The sequence below is a fragment of the Prionailurus bengalensis genome, chromosome C2 (genome assembly GCF_016509475.1).
Source record: "Prionailurus bengalensis isolate Pbe53 chromosome C2, Fcat_Pben_1.1_paternal_pri, whole genome shotgun sequence".
Lineage (NCBI taxonomy): Eukaryota > Metazoa > Chordata > Mammalia > Carnivora > Felidae > Prionailurus > Prionailurus bengalensis.
This window is the reverse complement of record NC_057350.1, coordinates 55,618,999-55,637,383: the sequence shown is the minus strand read 5'-3', so window position 1 is coordinate 55,637,383 and position 18,385 is coordinate 55,618,999. Positions and strand designations below refer to the sequence as shown.

The window sequence follows — 18,385 nt, the reverse complement described above, 5'->3', positions numbered from 1 at the left end:
GTCCTTCTCAGGGTCGATGTGTATTGTTGCTCCTCCTTCCCTTCCCTCTGGCTGAGGCTGCCTTTAACTAAGCCTTTGCTCTCAGAGCTGCTTCCACCTGAGAAGATGCTTTTTTTCTAATGTGCAGAAAGGACCCATGAGGACTGGCAGAGACTCCGTTAGACTAGGTTCTTTCCACTTGACTAGATTATCTCTTGGGAATGATGCCTCTAGGTTAACTAGACCACTATATAAATGGCAGAAATTTTCACTAAACTGAGTTCTGCTGTCCAAAAAGTATGGTAGCCACTACGGCACTACTGGTGGCTATCTAAATTAAAATTTACATTAATTAAAATTAAAATTCAGGGGGCGCCTGGGTGGCACAGTCGGTTAAGTGTCCGACTTCAGCCAGGTCACGATCTCGCGGTCCATGAGTTCGAGCCCCGCGTCAGGCTCTGGGCTGATGGCTCGGAGCCTGGAGCCTGTTTCCGATTCTGTGTCTCCCTCTCTCTCTGCCCCTCCCCCGTTCATGCTCTGTCTCTCTCTGTCCCAAAAATAAATAAACGTTGAAAAAAAAAATTTAAAAAAAAATTAAAATTCAGTTTTGACCACACATTGTACCAAGCACATTTTGAGTGCTTAATAGCCACATGTGGCTATGGTTACCATATTGGATGGTACACATATAAAGTGTTTTCATCACTACAGAAAGTTCTATTGGAGGGGCACCTGGGTGACTCCGTCGGCTGAATGTCTGACCCTTGATGTTGGCTCAGGTCATGATCCCAGGGTTGTGGGATTGAGCCCCATGTGGAGCTCCATGGAGCCTGCATGAGATTCTCTCCCTCTCTCCATCTGCCCCTCTCCTCCACTCACTCTCTCTCTTTCTATTTAAGATTTTTTTTTTAAAAGTTCCATTGGATAGTGCTGTTTTAAAATGATGAGATAGTTTTCAGAGATTTACATGTGAAAGAAAAGATTTTGTTTTTTCATTAGTGAATATAAAGCTGGACCAAATCTCAGTGATCCTCTTTAGTCCAAATAAAATCTGAACCTTATATAGGGCTAAATATAAATCTTATTGCCTAAATGGTAGGGAATATTCTTACTACCTTTGCCTCCCCCACTATTTCCTGAACTCCAGGGCTGCCTATTGCTGAAGCCCACATAGTCAGGCAGGCATTTCCCTAAATAGAACTCTCTTCCCTGTTATACCGGCAGCAATTAGATACTCTATCCTTTCTTGTCCCCAATTCTTTCCCTGGTATTATCTTACTAGGTTCAGGTTCAGCTTGCATTTGTGACAGGTTGTTATTAACCTTATCTAAAAAAAAAAAAAAATGATGTCACCTCCAAGCGTTTCGTTGTTAATGGTAGTGATGCCTTTTCTTTCTTTCTTTTTTTTTTTAACGTGTGTTGTGTCCTTTAAGTCACAGAGTGCCCTGGCCCAGGCCCTGCAGTCAGCCAAGCATGACCGTGACCTTCTCCAAGAGCAATACGAGGAAGAACAAGAGGCCAAGGCTGAGCTGCTCCGGGCTCTATCCAAAGGCAATGCCGAAATGGTGCAGTGGAGGATGAAGTATGCAGATGACACCACTCAGAGAACTGAAGACTTGGAGGAAGCCAAGTGAGTAGAGCCAGGTGCACCTGAACCTGGAGGCAGTTACACAGCGGGGGATGGGGGTAGTGACTGTGGTCTTAAAGACCTCATGTATACACTTAACAACTCCTTACCAGGTGTGTGAATAAGCCCGAGACCGGAGCTGAAACAGCCACTGCTGGCAAGGAACACGTGCTCCAGTGAGGCTACAAACTAAAAATTATAATACAAAGTAGGAAAGACTATAAAGAGATCCTGGTGAAAGAAAGGAGGCTCTTTCTAGGGCCCAAGGCAAGTCTTCATAGAAGATGTGACTTTGAGCTATGGTTTGAAAATGGGCTAGCACTTGAAATCCTAGACTTCATTTGGAACATCAAAATAATCGAGTCCGTGTGTGTACACGTCTCCATACATTCAAGTCATTATGTCTCTGGTCTACGACCTGTAGACTACAAAGTGGTCTGTGAAGATGGACAGGGATGGCTGGAAACATATCAGGATCTGTCGTCATGCCTTAAGGGACAAACGTTTCTTTGAAAAGAAATCACCCTCAGACCACCTCTAAGGTTAGAATGTCGGTTTTATAGCCAACACTACATAAAGGTGTTAGAAGTCCTTCTCAGAAACTACAGGAGCTTGGGGCCTAGATGAATCAAGACTTGGTACCGGGGTGTAGAACTGAAACATTTTGCTCAGAGGTCAAAGGACCGTGTAAATTTGAGAGAAAGTGTCAAACCAACCCCAGCTTTATAGTCATTAAAGGTTTACTCAAAAGAATGTGTCTCTGGCTTGGTAGCTTAGCAAAAATTCGGAGCAGATCATTACAGTTCTCTTTAGTTTCAACCAAAAATATTGTTTTTCAGTTCTTTACCTAAATATTTGAGAGACGTGGCTGGGCACTTGCTTAACAGTCGCCGTGTCCTGTCCCTAAAGGGGTATCAAGTAATCTGTCTCTGAAGCCACAGTAACTTAAAAAGGGCTTTGGGATGACAGGTACTAAAAATATCTGCCGTACATGTTTGAAAAACTCTGCACCACAGAAAAGTGGGGCTTTGAACTGAAATGGCTCCTCATACCTGAAATATGGCATTTGCTTCTAAAGTAAGATTTTTTTTCCTTCGATGATGGAAAATTTCTGGTGCAAGTGCCTAGCAGTCACAGTGTTTGAAGGTTTTCTTGGGAGGGGCAGAAAAGAGGGAAAGTATATAGACCACATATAACCGTGTGATTTTGTTGAGCTAACAAATTGTTGTCCTGCAGCACATGACAACTAAAGAGAAATAACGGACAATGTGGCAATATCCGAATCCCTCTTCTGCTTTAAACTTAGTTGAATATCAAATAAATAAAACATTGTCTATATTATGTTTTCTTTCTAAATCACCCCAGGGAGGCAGAGGTACAAAAAAACCCCTCTAGGATTCCGCCCCCCCCTCTTTTTTTAGTTGGCAAGTTCAGGGTCCCACCTGCTTTGATTTCCAGTCTTGTCTTCACAGCATGACTGTGTCTAGCTGAATCAAGCTCATCTGAGACCCAGTTGACTACTTCCAAATCCCACATTCCCTAAGGACAGGGATTTGGTTTCTTAATCTTCTACCTCTGCTTGCAGATTCTAGTGCTAAGTACTAAGTAAGAACTTATGGTTGCAAGTTGAAGAACAAAGGGTAGTTGGTATGAAATGTGGACAATGTTATCAGTGAAATGAGGGTGACCAACTTGTCTATTTTGCCCCATGGGCTTGTGGGCTTGCCTGATTTTAGCACTGATAGCCCCCCATCGCGGTGAAACCCCTTAGTATAGTTGGTCACCCAAAGTAAAATCCCTATTTTCTGGTACCAGTTGGGTATTTCTAAAGTAGTTATTACAAGATCCTTGTTTTAGATGGGTTAAAGCATCGGAATCTCCTTTTTTCTCCAGCTTTATTGAGATGTAACTGACATTCATGTGTCCATATTGATATTGACATGCTGGTACCAACTCTAGTTTCATCTGGGCCCCAAACTCTTGTATACTATTGAATATGTTTAAGGAATACAAAGTGATGATTTCACATATGTACATATTGCAAAGTCTTTATCACAATGTGGTTAGTTAACACATCCCCTGCCCTATGTAATTACCATTTGTTGTCGTTATGGTGAGACCATTAAAGCTCTACTCTCAGCAGCTTTCAAGTATATAAGACAGAATTGTTAACTATGGTCACCATGCGATCCATCAGAATCTCCTCTTAATATTTAGGAAAAATGAAGCAAGGATGCTGAACACAGATTGGTTTCTGAAGGCTTCCACCCAAAAGGGGCTGTATGATCACATTGCTCTGATGGGCTAGTTGTGTGGCACATGTTCATTCCGGAGGGTCTTTTTCTGTTTAATAATAGTAGATCAGAAAGAGCTTTGGTATGCACAGTACCTTTCATCTAAGAAGTGTAATGAATGGGTAAGAATGGGGCTGCCAGTGTCCCTGCGGGAGATGTGAGCAAGAAAACGCATTTCATCCATTAGAAAGTCTCGGAGCACTGCATTGTGGGGGTGGTGGAGGAAGCACTTTAATAAGCCACTCCGTCTCAGGGGATGCTGGAGGGACAACAGTGGGGGCTAGAGTCCCTCCTGAGAGTGACCTGTTAAGTGAGCATAACAATGGCATGGATTTGAGTATATAAATTTGAGCAGATAATCTGGGGTGGAGAAAAAATTCAGACAAAAGACAGAACTTTGGCCTGTTTAAGAGCCATGTGATAAGAGGGAGAGAGAATGAGCAGGAGAGAACCAAAGAATGTTCCTTGGGAGCAATGTAGCAAGGAGATCTTTAAAGACTAGATGCGCCTAAGAACTTTTTTTTTTAATGTTTATTTATTTATCTGAAAAAGAGAGAGAGAGAGCAGGGGAGGGGCAGAGAGAGAGAGAGAGAGAGAGAGAGAGAGAGAGAAAATCCCAAGCAAACTCCGTATCAACAGCGCAGAGCCCGACTCCGGGCTCGAACTCACAAACTGTGAGCTCATGACCTGAGCTGAAATCAAGGGTCGGATGCTTAACCAACTGAGTCACCCAGGTGTCCCAATGTGCCTACAAACTTTCAACAACTGCTTACTGTTGGTGGGGTGTTCAGTACGATCTTCTTCTTTCTCCCATTTCTTAAGTCATCAATAAAGTCTGTATTGCTTATAGGAGGTTTAGGGTAAGCAAATACTTCCAGGATTCAGAGATCCTGAGTTCCAAGACCAGGGTGACAAAGGGTAGGGGAAAATAAAGCACACATGTACACAGGAGCCAGAGGATGGTGGCCAGCCGACATCTGGGCTCTATAGGCACAAGGAAGTCATTTTCCGGCGTGAGCTGCTTTTGCTTGGTACCATTAAGCCAACCTCAAGGGCCACCCTATTTTGTACCGAAGCACTGTTTTAATCCAGGACAAACCGGGTGAGCTCTCTGAGGGCTGAAACTCACCTGCCATTTGTTTGGGTCTCCCCTTTGCAGGAAGAAGTTGGCAATTAGATTGCAGGAGGCGGCTGAAGCCGTGGGGGTAGCAAATGCCAGAAATGCCTCCCTGGAGAGGGCCAGGCACAGACTGCAGCTCGAGCTCGGGGACACCCTGTGGGACCTTGGGAAGGCCCGTTCCTCAGCAGCGGTACTGGACCGGAAGCAGCAGCACTTTGACAAGTGCTTTGATGACTGGAGGCAGAAGCAGGAGGAGTCACAGGCCGTGCTGGAGGCCTCTCAGGAGGAGGCCCGTGCCCTTAGCATGGAGCTCCTTAAGCTCAGGCATGCCTGCGAGGAGAGCACTGTGAGCCAGGAGACGCTTCAGAGGGTGAACAAGAATCTCCAAGGTACTCTGAGCTGGGCTTGGAGCCAGAGCAGGACAACGTCGTGTGGGGGTGCCCTGGCTACCAGGGCAGGGCTGTCCTTCATGGGCAGAAGCCTCGGCATTGTCATGGTCCCGCTCAGGTTTTCACTTTTCTATTTTTTTTTAAAAAATTTTTATGTTTATTTCTGAGACGGAAAGAGACACAGCATGAGTGGGAGAGGGGCAGAGAGAGGGAGACACAGAATCCAAAACAGGCTCCAGGCTCTGACCTGTCAGCACAGAGTCCAACACAGGGCTCAAACTCACAAACTGTAAGATCATGACCTGAGCCAAAGTCGGTTGCTCAACCAACTGAGCTACCCAGGCACCCCTTCACTTTTCTACTTTTAATACTCTTTTTGGAAACCTTTTTAAAATTACAGTTATTAGTTTTATTAAGTTCTAAAAATAAGACTGCTTTCTTTTATTTTTTAAAACTGTTTATTTATATTTGGGAGACAGGGACAGAGTGTGAGTGGGGAGGGGCAGAGAGTGAAGAAGACACAGAATCCGAAGCAGGCTCCAGGCTCTGAGCTGTCAGCACAGGGCCCGATGTGGGGCTCGAACCCACAAACTGCGGGATCATGACCTGAGCCTAAGTCAGAGACTTAACTGACTGAGCCACTCAAGTGCCCTGAAAAAGGACTACTTTCTGACCTTAGCCCTAGGTTCCCTCTGTCAAGAAAGCCACTTTTAAGAATTTCTTTATCACCCATAGTCTTAGCAAGATTTTCCATGCATATATTCATGTGTGTATTATTCAAATTACACAGTATTTGACAGTTTCTTTTCTTTTCTTTTCTTTTCTTTTCTTTTTTTCTTTTCTTTTCTTTTTTAGATTTGTCAGTATATTTTCTAATTTAACAAATATTTCCATAGGCTGCGCTATGTGCCGGGCTCTGTGGTGCATGTAACCATTCGTTATTTAATTCTCAAAACAGTCCTATGTGTTAGTTTCTTTTGTCTGTAAAATGCAGATTATGTTAAATCGTGTAAGATTAAAAGATTGTCCAAATTCACAGTTGATCAAAAGCAGATCTGAGATTGGAGCCCAGCCAGCTTGACTCCAGCATATACACACTTTACGACCAGCTGTGCCACCTTCCACATGCCTTGTTATTCTCTTTGCATGTCTGTACAAGGAGACCTGCTGCATGATTGTTGATAGCTAGGTAGTGTTTTATAATAAGGATGGTTAACGTTTTTTTAACGAGACCTTATTCAGCTTAGATATGATGTTTCACAATTATAAGTAATACTATACTGTACATGCTGCACATATATTTGTGGACATGTAATAATAATTCAGTAGGGGTGGATTCCTAGAAACAGAACTGCTGGGTTAAAGGAATGAACTTCTCAATTTTGAGATACTGCCAAGCAGCCCTTCAAAGAGGCGGCCAACTTACACCAGCACCATCAGTGATGTGCATTAAAACCCTGAGATGCCCTGGGAGCAAGTTCATTACTATTGGAGACATAAATGAATCCTGCCTTCCTGTTGGCCCACATAGTCCATGATGAGGTCACTGACTGGACATGTGGGAGGTGCTGGAACAGTGGTTAGGAATCTTTAGCAGCATCCAAACCACCTGGAGGGCTTGTTAGAATGGTTGGCTGGGCCCTCCCCACAGAGTTTCTGATTCACTGGGTCTAGGGTGGGGTCTGAGAATTTGCATTTCTAACAAATTGCCAGTGAGACAAGTGCTGCTGGTCTGGGGACCACACTTGGTCTAGGGTGGGGCTTGGGCAGAAGTCTTTTTCAAAAGCTCTCCAAGTGATTCTGAGGTATGATCAGAGTGGAGAGCCACTGCCCTTGAGTTTTCTTTTGGGAACCTCTCTTCTGGAGAGGGCTTATAAGAGAAGGATTTATTATGTAAGAATTGCCATCTAAAGGGTTTGGTTTTGTAACTTTAAAAAAATTTTTTGTAATGTTTATTTATTTTTTGAGAGAGAGAGAGAGAGAGAGAGAGCAAGAGCAGGGAAGGGGCAGAGAGAGAGAGGGAGACACAGAATCTGAAGCAGGCTCCAGGCTCGGAGCTGTCAGCACAGAGCCTAAAATAGGGCTCAAACCCACGAACTGTGAGATCATGACCTAAGCTGAGGTCCAGGTGCCCCTTGGTTTTGTGACTTTTCAAGACTCTTGTCACATCACATCACATCACATCACATCACATCACATCACATCACAGCCAGGGATCTCAAAACCAGAGCAGCAGGCATGCTCTTGAGCTCCTCTCACCATCTCTGGACTGTGGGTAATTCCCAGAGCTACTTGGCCCTACTCCACACCTCTTAGTTACTAAAGGCTTCCTTTATGAAGACGCAGAAATGACAATAACAATATTGAGTGGGAGAGGTTTTGTCACTCCTGGATGCCTCCTTATTCTGTCAAAAGACTTGTGTTCATGAGAGACTAGACACAACCCTTCAAGTGCTTGACCTCCTTTGGATTCTTGGGTCTATCCGGGCTCCTGTGTTGGCTTCTGGCAGGCAATGACCCAGCTTATGCTTTAAGTTCCCATCCTGGTATTCAGTGGCAGCGGACAAAATGGCAGTCACTGATGTCAAGCGCTGAGCACTTACACTGGGTGTGTAAAGATTCAGGTCTGTGTCTTAGAGCACCACCAGGCAGAATCTGACGTGGCTTTGACAAAAGGACCACCATGTGAAGTTGTACAGGTTGTTCATGGTGCAATACTCTGAGAAGCACCACCCTCTCTAGTTGTAGTGGGCAACTTTCTGGCAGGTGGCAAAAGAATGTACTGAATAAAGAGTGACTTTTTCTAATTCGAACAAGGGTCCCATCTGTGCCAGTAGTGGCCTTGCCGTCAAGCTTCCAAGGATGGCATGACTACGGTCCCAGGGAAACGGTCTGCTGTACCTGATATTATGGGTCTGAGACAGGTTCCATTCACTAACTTTGCCTTTCTTTCCTCTCCAGAAGAGATTTCTAATCTGACAAATCAGGTGAGGGAAGGAAAGAAAAACTTAAGTGAAATGGAGAAGGTCAAGAAACGGATTGAACAAGAGAAGACTGAAGTCCAGGTGGCACTGGAAGAAGCAGAGGTATTACCTCCAGGGAGCAAAGGCGGTTTGTGTCAATGTGACAAAACAGGAGACCTGCTTTCTAGTAATAATAGCAGCAGCAACAACAAAATGACACTTCTTCTTCGAGTGTTAACTACTACCTGCTAGGGACTATGCCCAGTGCTCGGTAGGCCTTATTTTATGCAATCACCCTAGCAAACTAGTGTCCCCATTTCACAAATGAAGGCATAGAGGCTCAGAGGGCAGGATAAGCAGCAGCGGATGCAAATCTACCAATTGCAACAAAAAGAGCAACCATGTCTCTCTCATTCATCAATTTATCCTCAGTGCCTGGACCTTTACTGTTCAAAATGTGGCCCAAGGATCAGCTGCTTGGAGCTGTATTGCCCTGGAGCTTGTTAGAAATTCAGACTCCCAGCCTTCTCCCCACATCTGTTGAATCAGAATCTGCATTTTAACAAGATCCTGTAGTGTTCATATTTCCACTAATATTTGAGAAGCACTGGCCTGGAACATTGGCTTGGTGTGTACTAGAGGTTCAACAAATATCTGTTGAACCTATTTATTCATTCAACAATGAATAAATATCCTCACACCTCCTCCTCTCTTTAAAAAGAGTCAGCTAAAACCCTTTTTTTTTTCCCCCCTAAAAAACTTTAGTTTTAAAAATGGGATTCAAAGTGATGTTCTCAAACATTTGCCCGGAAAGCTCGTCTTTGTACAGATTGTGTGACAGGAGTGTTTTGAGTGTTCTGGATTATAAATTCAAGAGCAGCCTCTGCCTTTATCCCTCGGGGTGTGCTAGGGAGTGAAAGGACCACTGAGAAGACTTTATGCCAAAGAGAGTGACCTATAAAAAGAGTCATCTGTCGTGGTCACTAAACAGTTAACACGCCCTGCAAAGCCTTTTTTCTCATAGCTGAATTTCATCTTCTTGACCCTCCCTTAGACTAAGTACCCAGTACTTAAAACAGCCCCCACCACTCACCCTCCAACTGAGAAAATGATTTTAAAAGGCAAAGCAGTCAGTTTTAAACAGAGCCTTTTGGAAGGTATGATAATGGGAAATTAGACCCCAAAGGACTGCTCCATGCCAAGCAATCTCTGTTAAATTTGTCTTATCACTACATTTCTGTAAGAAACCAGCCAGACAGAAGACATGTCCATATATATACCCCACATACAGAGTTGTCAAGTGGATGGCTTTTGACACAGCTGTTGCCATTTTGTGAATAACTGTTTCCCTCAGGTCTTCTACATTTCATACAGAATCCTTTTATTTGCTAGTGTAGTGTCATGTCACCTAACAAGGCTGGTTGGTGAAAAAGTTGGTGAAATGTTTCATTTACTTGCTCCCTTTGGTCTACTGGCCATCCTAGGCAGGGATTTCCTAAAGCCACCACCTTAACCTAAAGAAGTAATTTTTATAGCCAAACTTTCAAGCACTATGACAGGTCTGTGAGAGGTATGATTGGGCAGGGACAGTTTTAGTCTCGTATAACATACAGACTTTCCTGTGTATTGAATTGACTAGCACGTCCTAGGTGAGAAGGCCGTGGCGCTCATACCACTGACTGCCACTAGATGGCATTATATTCTATTTGCATTTTCTCAAGTTTGCATCTTCGGCAGCATCCATAAATACTTCAACTTGGACGTGTATTTGTAAAATTGGGTTATTTGTTTTCCTGGGTGAGCCTTTATGAGAATCTTTATCAGATTATTTCTGAAGCCACAAAACTCAAATTATCCCAGGTCACCTTCTCCAAAGATTCACTTTCTCTGTGGATTCTAGAGGTTGAGAGGTGACAGTTTCCCCTGAAGGAAGGGCAGCATTTCCTTTCAGGAAATTGCTATCCAAGCATTGGTTTTTGATTTATTGTCTCTGATATTGAAGGTAGTGTTGAGGGAACAGCAGCAAGGCCTTAAGGCATATTAAAATTCCTAACATCTTTCTTCTTTTTATCTTGAAATTGCTACTCAGTTTTATTTTCTCCTTTTGGTTGCATGTGGTAAGCCTGCCTCAGAAGAGGCCATAAAAATTACTCTGGCCCTCAGGACTACCTGCCAATTGTTAACTGACCAATAGATTGTTGTCACACCTGTGTCTCTAATAAACATCTTCCTCAGTATCCTCCAAATATTTTGTTTGTTTCTACTGCAATGTAAATTGTATCTTTGGAATAGAATTTAACGATTTGATCAAAGCTCCACTTTTAAACTTGAATCACCTTTATAACATCCCTGGCGGTAACTGCCTTGCCTATATTTAAATACTCAAAGGGGCAGGAGATTTCCCCAGCTGTCAAAGCAATCCATTTGAAGTAGTATTAATAATCATGGTGGTGACGGCTCACACTGAGTGTTTTGTGTCAGGCACATCCTAAATTCCTTTATTGTTCTTCCTTTGACACTATTTGGACACTATCCTGTTTCCTGTTCTCTGGCTGCTTTCACCTTTTTCTCTGTTCCTCCGTGATGTCCAGAATTGAATAAAAGATTGCAGGTAGGAGTTATCACTTTCCTTGTTCTAGCTTTGATCCTTTTATTGATTCATCCTGAGGATCAACTATATTAAGAAAAGTCCAGAGTAATGAATTAAAAAGTTTAAATATAGTCACAGACAAGATTGAATCTTTCTATTTAAAAAAAAAAAATGCTTTAGAATTCTAGTTCTTGAACTACAGCCAAGAGCCCTAAGAATGTCAAAGCTGTAAGTGATGTGACAAACAAAAGCAGTCACTTGTCTCTCATCCTGTTCCAATCTTCAGGGAACTGATTTGAACTTAGAGGCCTCCCAACAACTCCAAAGAGAGCTGCAATAGTGACACACATTTTGAGGAAAAAAAATTCTGTATCCATAAAGTAGACTTAACTTAGTACTTTTAATTTATGTGTTTCAGGGAGCTCTGGAACGTAACGAAAGCAAGATTCTTCGCTTCCAGCTTGAACTCTTGGAAGCTAAAGCAGAACTTGAAAGAAAGCTTTCAGAGAAAGATGAAGAAATAGAAAATTTTAGGTATCTGAGATTATTTTGATGAGCCACATTTGCATATTCCAGAATTCTTGACTGAACAGAACGTGCTGTGTTTGGCTGCCTTTATGGCCTCTGCTGGAACATTACCAAAGAAACTTAGCCAGTCTAACCCTATGCCAGATCTTTCTAGTAAGCTCATCACTATTAATCTAAAGGAACACCTCTATGCAATTACTGTCTGTTTTTAGGATTTTCTTATGATTGAGCAGCTTCTGTTCTCATAGAGACTCAAGAGAACACACCAAAAAAGCATATTTATATGTACAAGGGCTGTGGACACTACCCGGTCTCCCCATAACAAGTCTCTTGGGCATCCAAGAAGCTGACTGATAATGCTGAAGAGTGGAAGAAGGAACTAAATGTGATGCCGTACATTGAAATTAATGCCAGATCAGAGTGAAATTTTCACACACCCCCTGCCTGCACCTGTAGCCATTTGTTTGGAGAGGGGCGGGAGCCAGGAGCTAAGCTGCTTATTGAATCCCTGTTGAAGAGGCTGAGTCTTAATGGTCAGGAAACTGAATTAGACAGGACTCATGGGTTGCAGGATCTTTTCTTAGCCTCATCATAACAAGCTGATGACTTTAGACATTCCACTTCTTAGCGTCTCAGTGAAGTGAGGGGATAAAAGCAGCCCCATACATGTCGCAGAAGGTGGTGAGGAAGATCAGTGAGCTGATGTTGGCAAAGCACTTCACACTGTATAGATCAAAGGCACAATTATAAACACATGGAATTCACTGTGATTATATCATTTATCTGATCTGTTCCATTAAGTCAGTGCCATATGTGAGCAAGGAAAATCACTGGAGTCTGAGTTTCCATGGGCAACTTGCTTGTTAAAACAATTTTTAAAAAATGTTAATATAGTCAGTTGAACTGGCTTCTTTCCCATAGCCCCAATTCAGACAAAACTCCCATGGGGGTCATTTTTTTTTAATGAGGACATCAAGCCAAATTTGGCCCTCTGTGTGCTTTGAGTTATCCTTGCTCGCTCTCACTCATGGACACTTGCCTCTCTAGGACTGACTGTGAGGATGAATTTCGGTCTACTTAAGAGGCCCTGACTCAGTGTCTAAAAGAATTTTTTTTGATGAAGGGCAAAACATCAGGCCTTGATATTTGCCCTACTTCCTTCCATGAGGAACAAAAATGAACGTTTCTTTGTGCAGTTAAAAGAAAAAAGCTCATTTTAGGTAATGTCAACCCTGCATCTATTAATAGACCTGGCTTAGGGAAAAATGAATCCTCAGAGAGTCTGCCTCTCGTCAGGTACATCTGAATGTCTTAGAGCAGTTCACCAATTATAATAATCTTAGTGCAAAGGAAGCTGGAGATCCAAACAGCCAGGGCTGGGAGAAGAAAGAGCTGAACTCTAGGCTGGGGCTGTGGAGGGGCTGAAAAAAGAAGAGGCGGGCTAGAGGGTGGGGCGAGCTAGTCAGGAGTTTTAGTTAATGATCCATAATAGCTATAATAGGTACATCCGGAAAGGAGAGATGAGCATATCTTACAAAATATCACAAGTGCCCTTGCAGAACGTTTCTGTGCCAGTGCAGAATGTATCAGAAGCCTCTGTTTAATCTGATTATTTGGTCTGGCCTCAGGGGCTGGGAGAGGAAGGGGCCCTGAGGAGTCTGCACAAAATGGCAGGGAGAAGCACTAGGAGAGCAGAGGATTCTGAGCAATCAAGATAAGCCAGGTAAATTCTAGAACTCGAGGAAAATATGGCCTGAAGGCAAGATGAGGTTCTAGGTCCTGCGTCCACATAAACCTTGGGAAAGGCCACAGAGACTGAAGGAAGCGTGTGAGGAAGGGACCAGAGAAGCCAAAGAGACTCAGAGGCAAAGATAAGAGCCCTGAGGGTTTTGCAGAGGGGTGATTCATTCAACTCCTCCTCCGCCGAGCTCCAGCCATCATCCTGGGAGGACGTATCTATCCTCAGTGAGCCCCAGGCCTGTTGGTGGTGAAAGTATGAGCAGCTGGGATATGTGTCATATGTTTTGCTTGTTAAATACATATTTGAGCACTTCATGTTGGCCAGACACTGGGCCTGCTATTCTTGTCGGGGCTTCCTAAACTTTTATGGATTGATGGGGCTTTCTTTCTTTCAAAAACATTTTTTTTTTTCCTACAGTGTTCTAATTGACATAGGTAGAGGTAGGGAGGTGATAATGCAGTCACTAATGGAAGGAGAGGAGGAGGTGTGGTGGCTGGCTTTGGCCCTCTCCATCCTGGATACAGAAAAGGAGGCATAATGGCAGTTAGCATGAAGGCCAACTGGTGGCCCTACCTGTCACCTGCATCCAGTTTGACCACAAGACTCAGAACTGGGTTGAAAACAAGTCGGTCAGGTGGGTCCTGAATTTTCAGAGGCCACAGATGTCCACCGGTGTTCACAGAGGCCACCTCCTCCAACTCAGGGTGTTCAGGGAAATGCTGAAGTATGGGAGTGTCTTGTCACTGGCCGAGGGTCAGGATGGACCCAGCCTGTGTTCTCTCAGGCACAGCCAGAGAGGTGCTGCTGACGGTCTTGGGAAGGAGGGACTGAAAGTCCTGCAGTCCAAAGCTTGCTTTGGTTTGATCGCCTCTGGCAGGGTTAAACAAATTTTCTGTAGAGGATGAGATAGTGTAGGGAAGAAAAAAATTCTCCTTACCCTCTTTGGGTCTGTGACTGATCCTAAGAATTAAACTGACTTAAGACAGTTTAAAAGGAGAAAAGTCTACATGTTTTATTGAATTTTTAATCTCCATGGGAGCTTTCACAAAAGAATGAAGACTGGGGGGACACAACCAGAGCAGGAAGTTTTATACCTTTTAGACAAACAATAAACTTGTGAAGAATTGATAAGGCACAGGGATTTGGGCTTGTGGTAGTTTAAATGCTGAAGAATTAACAAGGTTTGTTTAGACAGCCTTCTTGGCCCTAAATTCACTGTTTGGTAACAAGGATGTCTCCCTTCCTTCTGTACAGGAGAGGGTATCTTTCACGAGGGAGGTTTATCTCCTGAATTCAGGGAAAAAGGGCAGAATTTAGATTGATCTTCCTGCTTCCATTGTTTTCTCAAACTCCTTGAGCTTAAGATATTTAATATGCCAAGGTGCCGTATTTTGGGATAGCATTGGAGCAGCATCAATGGCAAATATTTTTGGCTTTGCAGGTAGGCCATAGGGTCTCTATCTCTACTCAACTTTGCAGTGTAGCTTGAAAGCAGTTGTACACAATAGGAAATCAAGTGGCCTATAACTTCTAGTTTGCCCAACCCTGGCCTCTATAGCCTTAGGGGTCTACACATTATTTTTAATGTTCCATCATGTTTTCCTTCCATTTGGCCTGTTCCTCAAAACTCAGTGATGTCAAATTTCACACATGGTCTTAATTTATAAGCACCATCAAACTTAATTTCAGTTATTGTCTGAGTCTCTGCCAGAAGAATGTGTTTAAGTCTCTTCTCATTTCTAAGTAAAATATTTTAGCATGTCTTCAAGAAATAGGATTTCACACTCAGGCATGGTATTTGGTTAGGAAAATACCTTGCTAATCATTTTAAATCGAAATTATATGTATTAGAATTAAGGAAAATCTCACATTTCTCTGATACAGATAAACAATATTGCAGGAGAAAAAAAGTGACCTAATGAATTGACTGTCCATTTAAAGTCATTATAACTTTTACAAGTTTTAATGTTGTTTTTTTTTTTTAATTCTAAATTTGAAAAAAAAGTGTAACATACAGTGTTATCTTCATCTCAGGTGTAAATATAGTGATTCAATAATTCTATACACAACTCAGGGCTCACTATGATAAGTGTACTCTTAATTCGCTTCACCTAGTTCACCCGTTCCCCTACCCACCTCCTGTCTGGTAACTATCAGTTTGTCTTCTATGGTTAAGTGTCTGGTTTTTGGTTTGTCTCTTTTTTTCTTTGCTGGTGTGTTTTGTTTCTTAAATTCCACATCTGATTGAAATCATGTGGTATTTATCTTTCTCTGACTTATTTCATTTAGCAGTATACCTGCTAGATCCATCCAAAATTCCACTCTTTTTTATGGCTGAGTAATATGCATATATAAATACATAAAATGTGTCACGTATATACATATGTATATACTACATCTTCTTTGTCCATTTCTCTATTGATGAACACTTGGGCTGCTTCCATAATTGGGCTATTGTAAATAATGCCTCAATAAACATAGGGATGTTATCTTTCAGTCTGAAATGAGTCTCCAGCAGGCAGCAAATAGGTGGGTCTTGCTTTTTCATCCATTTGGTCACCCTATGTCTTTTGTTTGGAGCATTTAGACCATTTATATTCAAAGTAATTATTGATAGGTATGTACTTATTGCCATTTTGTTACTTGTTTTATGGTGTTTTTGTAGTTCTTCTGTTCATTTCTTCTCTTGCTCTTTTCTCTCACGTTTTGCGGGCTTTCTTTAGTGATATACCTGGATTCCTTTCTCTCTCTCTCTCTCTCTCTCTCTCTCTCTTTGCATATCTATTACTTGTTTTTGATTTGTGATTACCATCAGGTTTATATATAGCATGCATTTAGCAGTCCCATAAGTTTGAACCCATTCTTTACTCTTCTCCCCTCCACATTTTAGGTATATGGTGTCATAATTTACATCCTTTTATTTTGTGACTCCTTTAACTGATTTTTATAAATATACTTAATTTTACTGCTTTTCTGCTTCCTACTTTTCTTACTCTTCCTACTTAAAGTCTTTCTACTCATAAAGTCTCTGATATTTCTGGGGCAACTGGATGGCTCAGTTGGTTGAGGTTCTGACTCTTGATCTTGGCTCAGATCATGATCTCACTGTTCATGAGTTTGAACCCTGTGTCAGGCTCCCCCTGCTTGGGATTCTGTTTCTCTCTCTCTCTCTCTCTCTCTCTGCCCCTTCCCTGCTTTGGCTCTCTTTCTCAAATAAATAAACTTTAAAAAAAAAGTCTCTAACATTTCTTGTAGGGCTGGTTTAGTTGTCCTGAATTCCTGTAACTTTTGTTTGGGAACTTTTTAAGTTTCCTTCTCTTATGAATGATATCCTTGCTGGATCGAATATTCTTGGTTACAGGTTTTTTCTTTCAGCACACTGAATGTATTATGCCACTCCCTTCTGGCCTACAAAGTTTCTGCTAAAAAAGTAGCTTATAGCCTTATGGAGTTTCCCTTGTATATAACTGTTTTCTTTTCTCTTTCTGCTTTTAAAATGGTTTATAATTTCTTTTTACCATTTTAATTACAATGAGTTTTGGTGTGGACCTCCTTGGGTTGATTCTTCTGGGGACTCCCATTGCCTCCTGGATCTGGATTTCTGTTTCCTTCCCCAGATTTAGGAAATTTTCTGCTATTATTACTTCAAATAATCTTTATGCCCCATTTTATCTCTCTTCTCCTTCTGGAGTCCCTACAATGCAAATCTTATTATCTTTGATGGTATCATTGGGTTCCCTAAGTCTAATTTCAGTTTTTATTATTTTTTCTCTCCTATTCAGCTTGATTGCTTTGCATTACTCTGTCTTCCAGGTTGATGATATGTTCTTCTGCTTCCTCCACGCTTTCATCTAGTGTATTTTAAATTTCAGTTATGAGTTCTTCATCTCTAGTTCTTTTGTATGTTTTCTATATTTTTGTTGAGGGCCTCACTGAGCTCCTACATTCTTTTCTCAAGTCCAGTGAGTATCTTTATGACCATTGCTTTAAATTCTCTTTCAGGCATTTGTTATCTTGGTTTCATTTAGCTCTTTTGCTGTGATTTTTATCCTGCTCTTTCATTTGGGACACATTTTTCTTTTTCCTCATTTTGTCTAACTCTCTGTATTTGTTTCTATGTGTTAAGAAAGTCAGTTAGGGGCGCCTGGGTGGCGCAGTCGGTTGAGCGTCCGACTTCAGCCAGGTCACGATCTCGCGGTCCGTGAGTTCGAGCCCCGCGTCAGGCTCTGGGCTGATGGCTCAGAGCCTGGAGCCTGTTTCCGATTCTGTGTCTCCCTCTCTCTCTGCCCCTCCCCCGTTCATGCTCTGTCTCTCTCTGTCCCAAAAAATAAATAAACGTTGAAAAAAAAAATATAAAAAAAAAAAAAAAAAAGAAAGTCAGTTACATCTCCTACTCTTGAAAGTAGTGGCCTTATGAAGATTAGTAAATAAATCTTCCCATATATCCTAGGAATTTTCCAAAATGCTACCTCTATGCTGTATCTCTGAGGGACTGTTTGTCATGCTATCTCTTTAAGGATGGGGTTCAGTTTCCTATTGCTCTCTCAGAGGCCATCCCGTTGACTTTTAAAGTTCCAGGTATTAAGCCTGACTGTAGGAACTTGTGAGGCCAGGCCCTTCTTATTTTCATAGCCAGAGGTTATAGGGTTTGCCTTCCCTGTATGGGTTCCTAGTGCCTGGGGTGCTTGGTGTGAAGAGCTGTTTCCCTCAACTCTATGTGTCTCACTCCTATGGACGATCCCATTGGTCCATTTAGCTCTTGACCATGTCTCCATCTCCACCCTTCTTACTACCTTCATTGTTGTCTCTTCTCTAATTTTAGCTGTGGACAGTTGGCTCTGCCACTCTTTGTGATATTTTCTGGTTTATTTACACTGATATAGGTATTATCTAATTGTATCCAGGGGATGAGATGGGCTTAGGGTCCTCCTATTCTGCCATCTCCTCTGGAAGTCTATATCACATCTTCTTTATTCATCTATCGATGGACACTGAGGTTGCTTCCATGACGTGGCTATTGTAAATAATGCTACAGTAAATATAGGGGTGCACATATCTTTTTGAATTCGTGTTTTTGTTTTTGTTGAGTAAATATCCAGTAGTATAATTACTAGATCATATGATAATTCTATTTTTGATTTTTTAAGGAACATC

General features: G+C 42.2%; 1 protein-coding gene across 2 annotated transcripts in view; it reads left to right on the top strand.

Moving 5' to 3' along the window:
* Window positions 1–18,385, top strand: part of MYH15 (myosin heavy chain 15) — a 146,719-nt gene that overhangs the window by 95,423 nt on the left and 32,911 nt on the right. For both annotated transcript variants that reach the window (XM_043594075.1, XM_043594074.1), the window contains exons 30-33: window positions 1,413–1,609; window positions 5,060–5,409; window positions 8,371–8,495; window positions 11,381–11,496. In XM_043594075.1, the coding sequence (XP_043450010.1) occupies window positions 1,413–1,609; window positions 5,060–5,409; window positions 8,371–8,495; window positions 11,381–11,496 (788 nt within the window). The remainder of the gene's footprint in view (window positions 1–1,412; window positions 1,610–5,059; window positions 5,410–8,370; window positions 8,496–11,380; window positions 11,497–18,385) is intronic.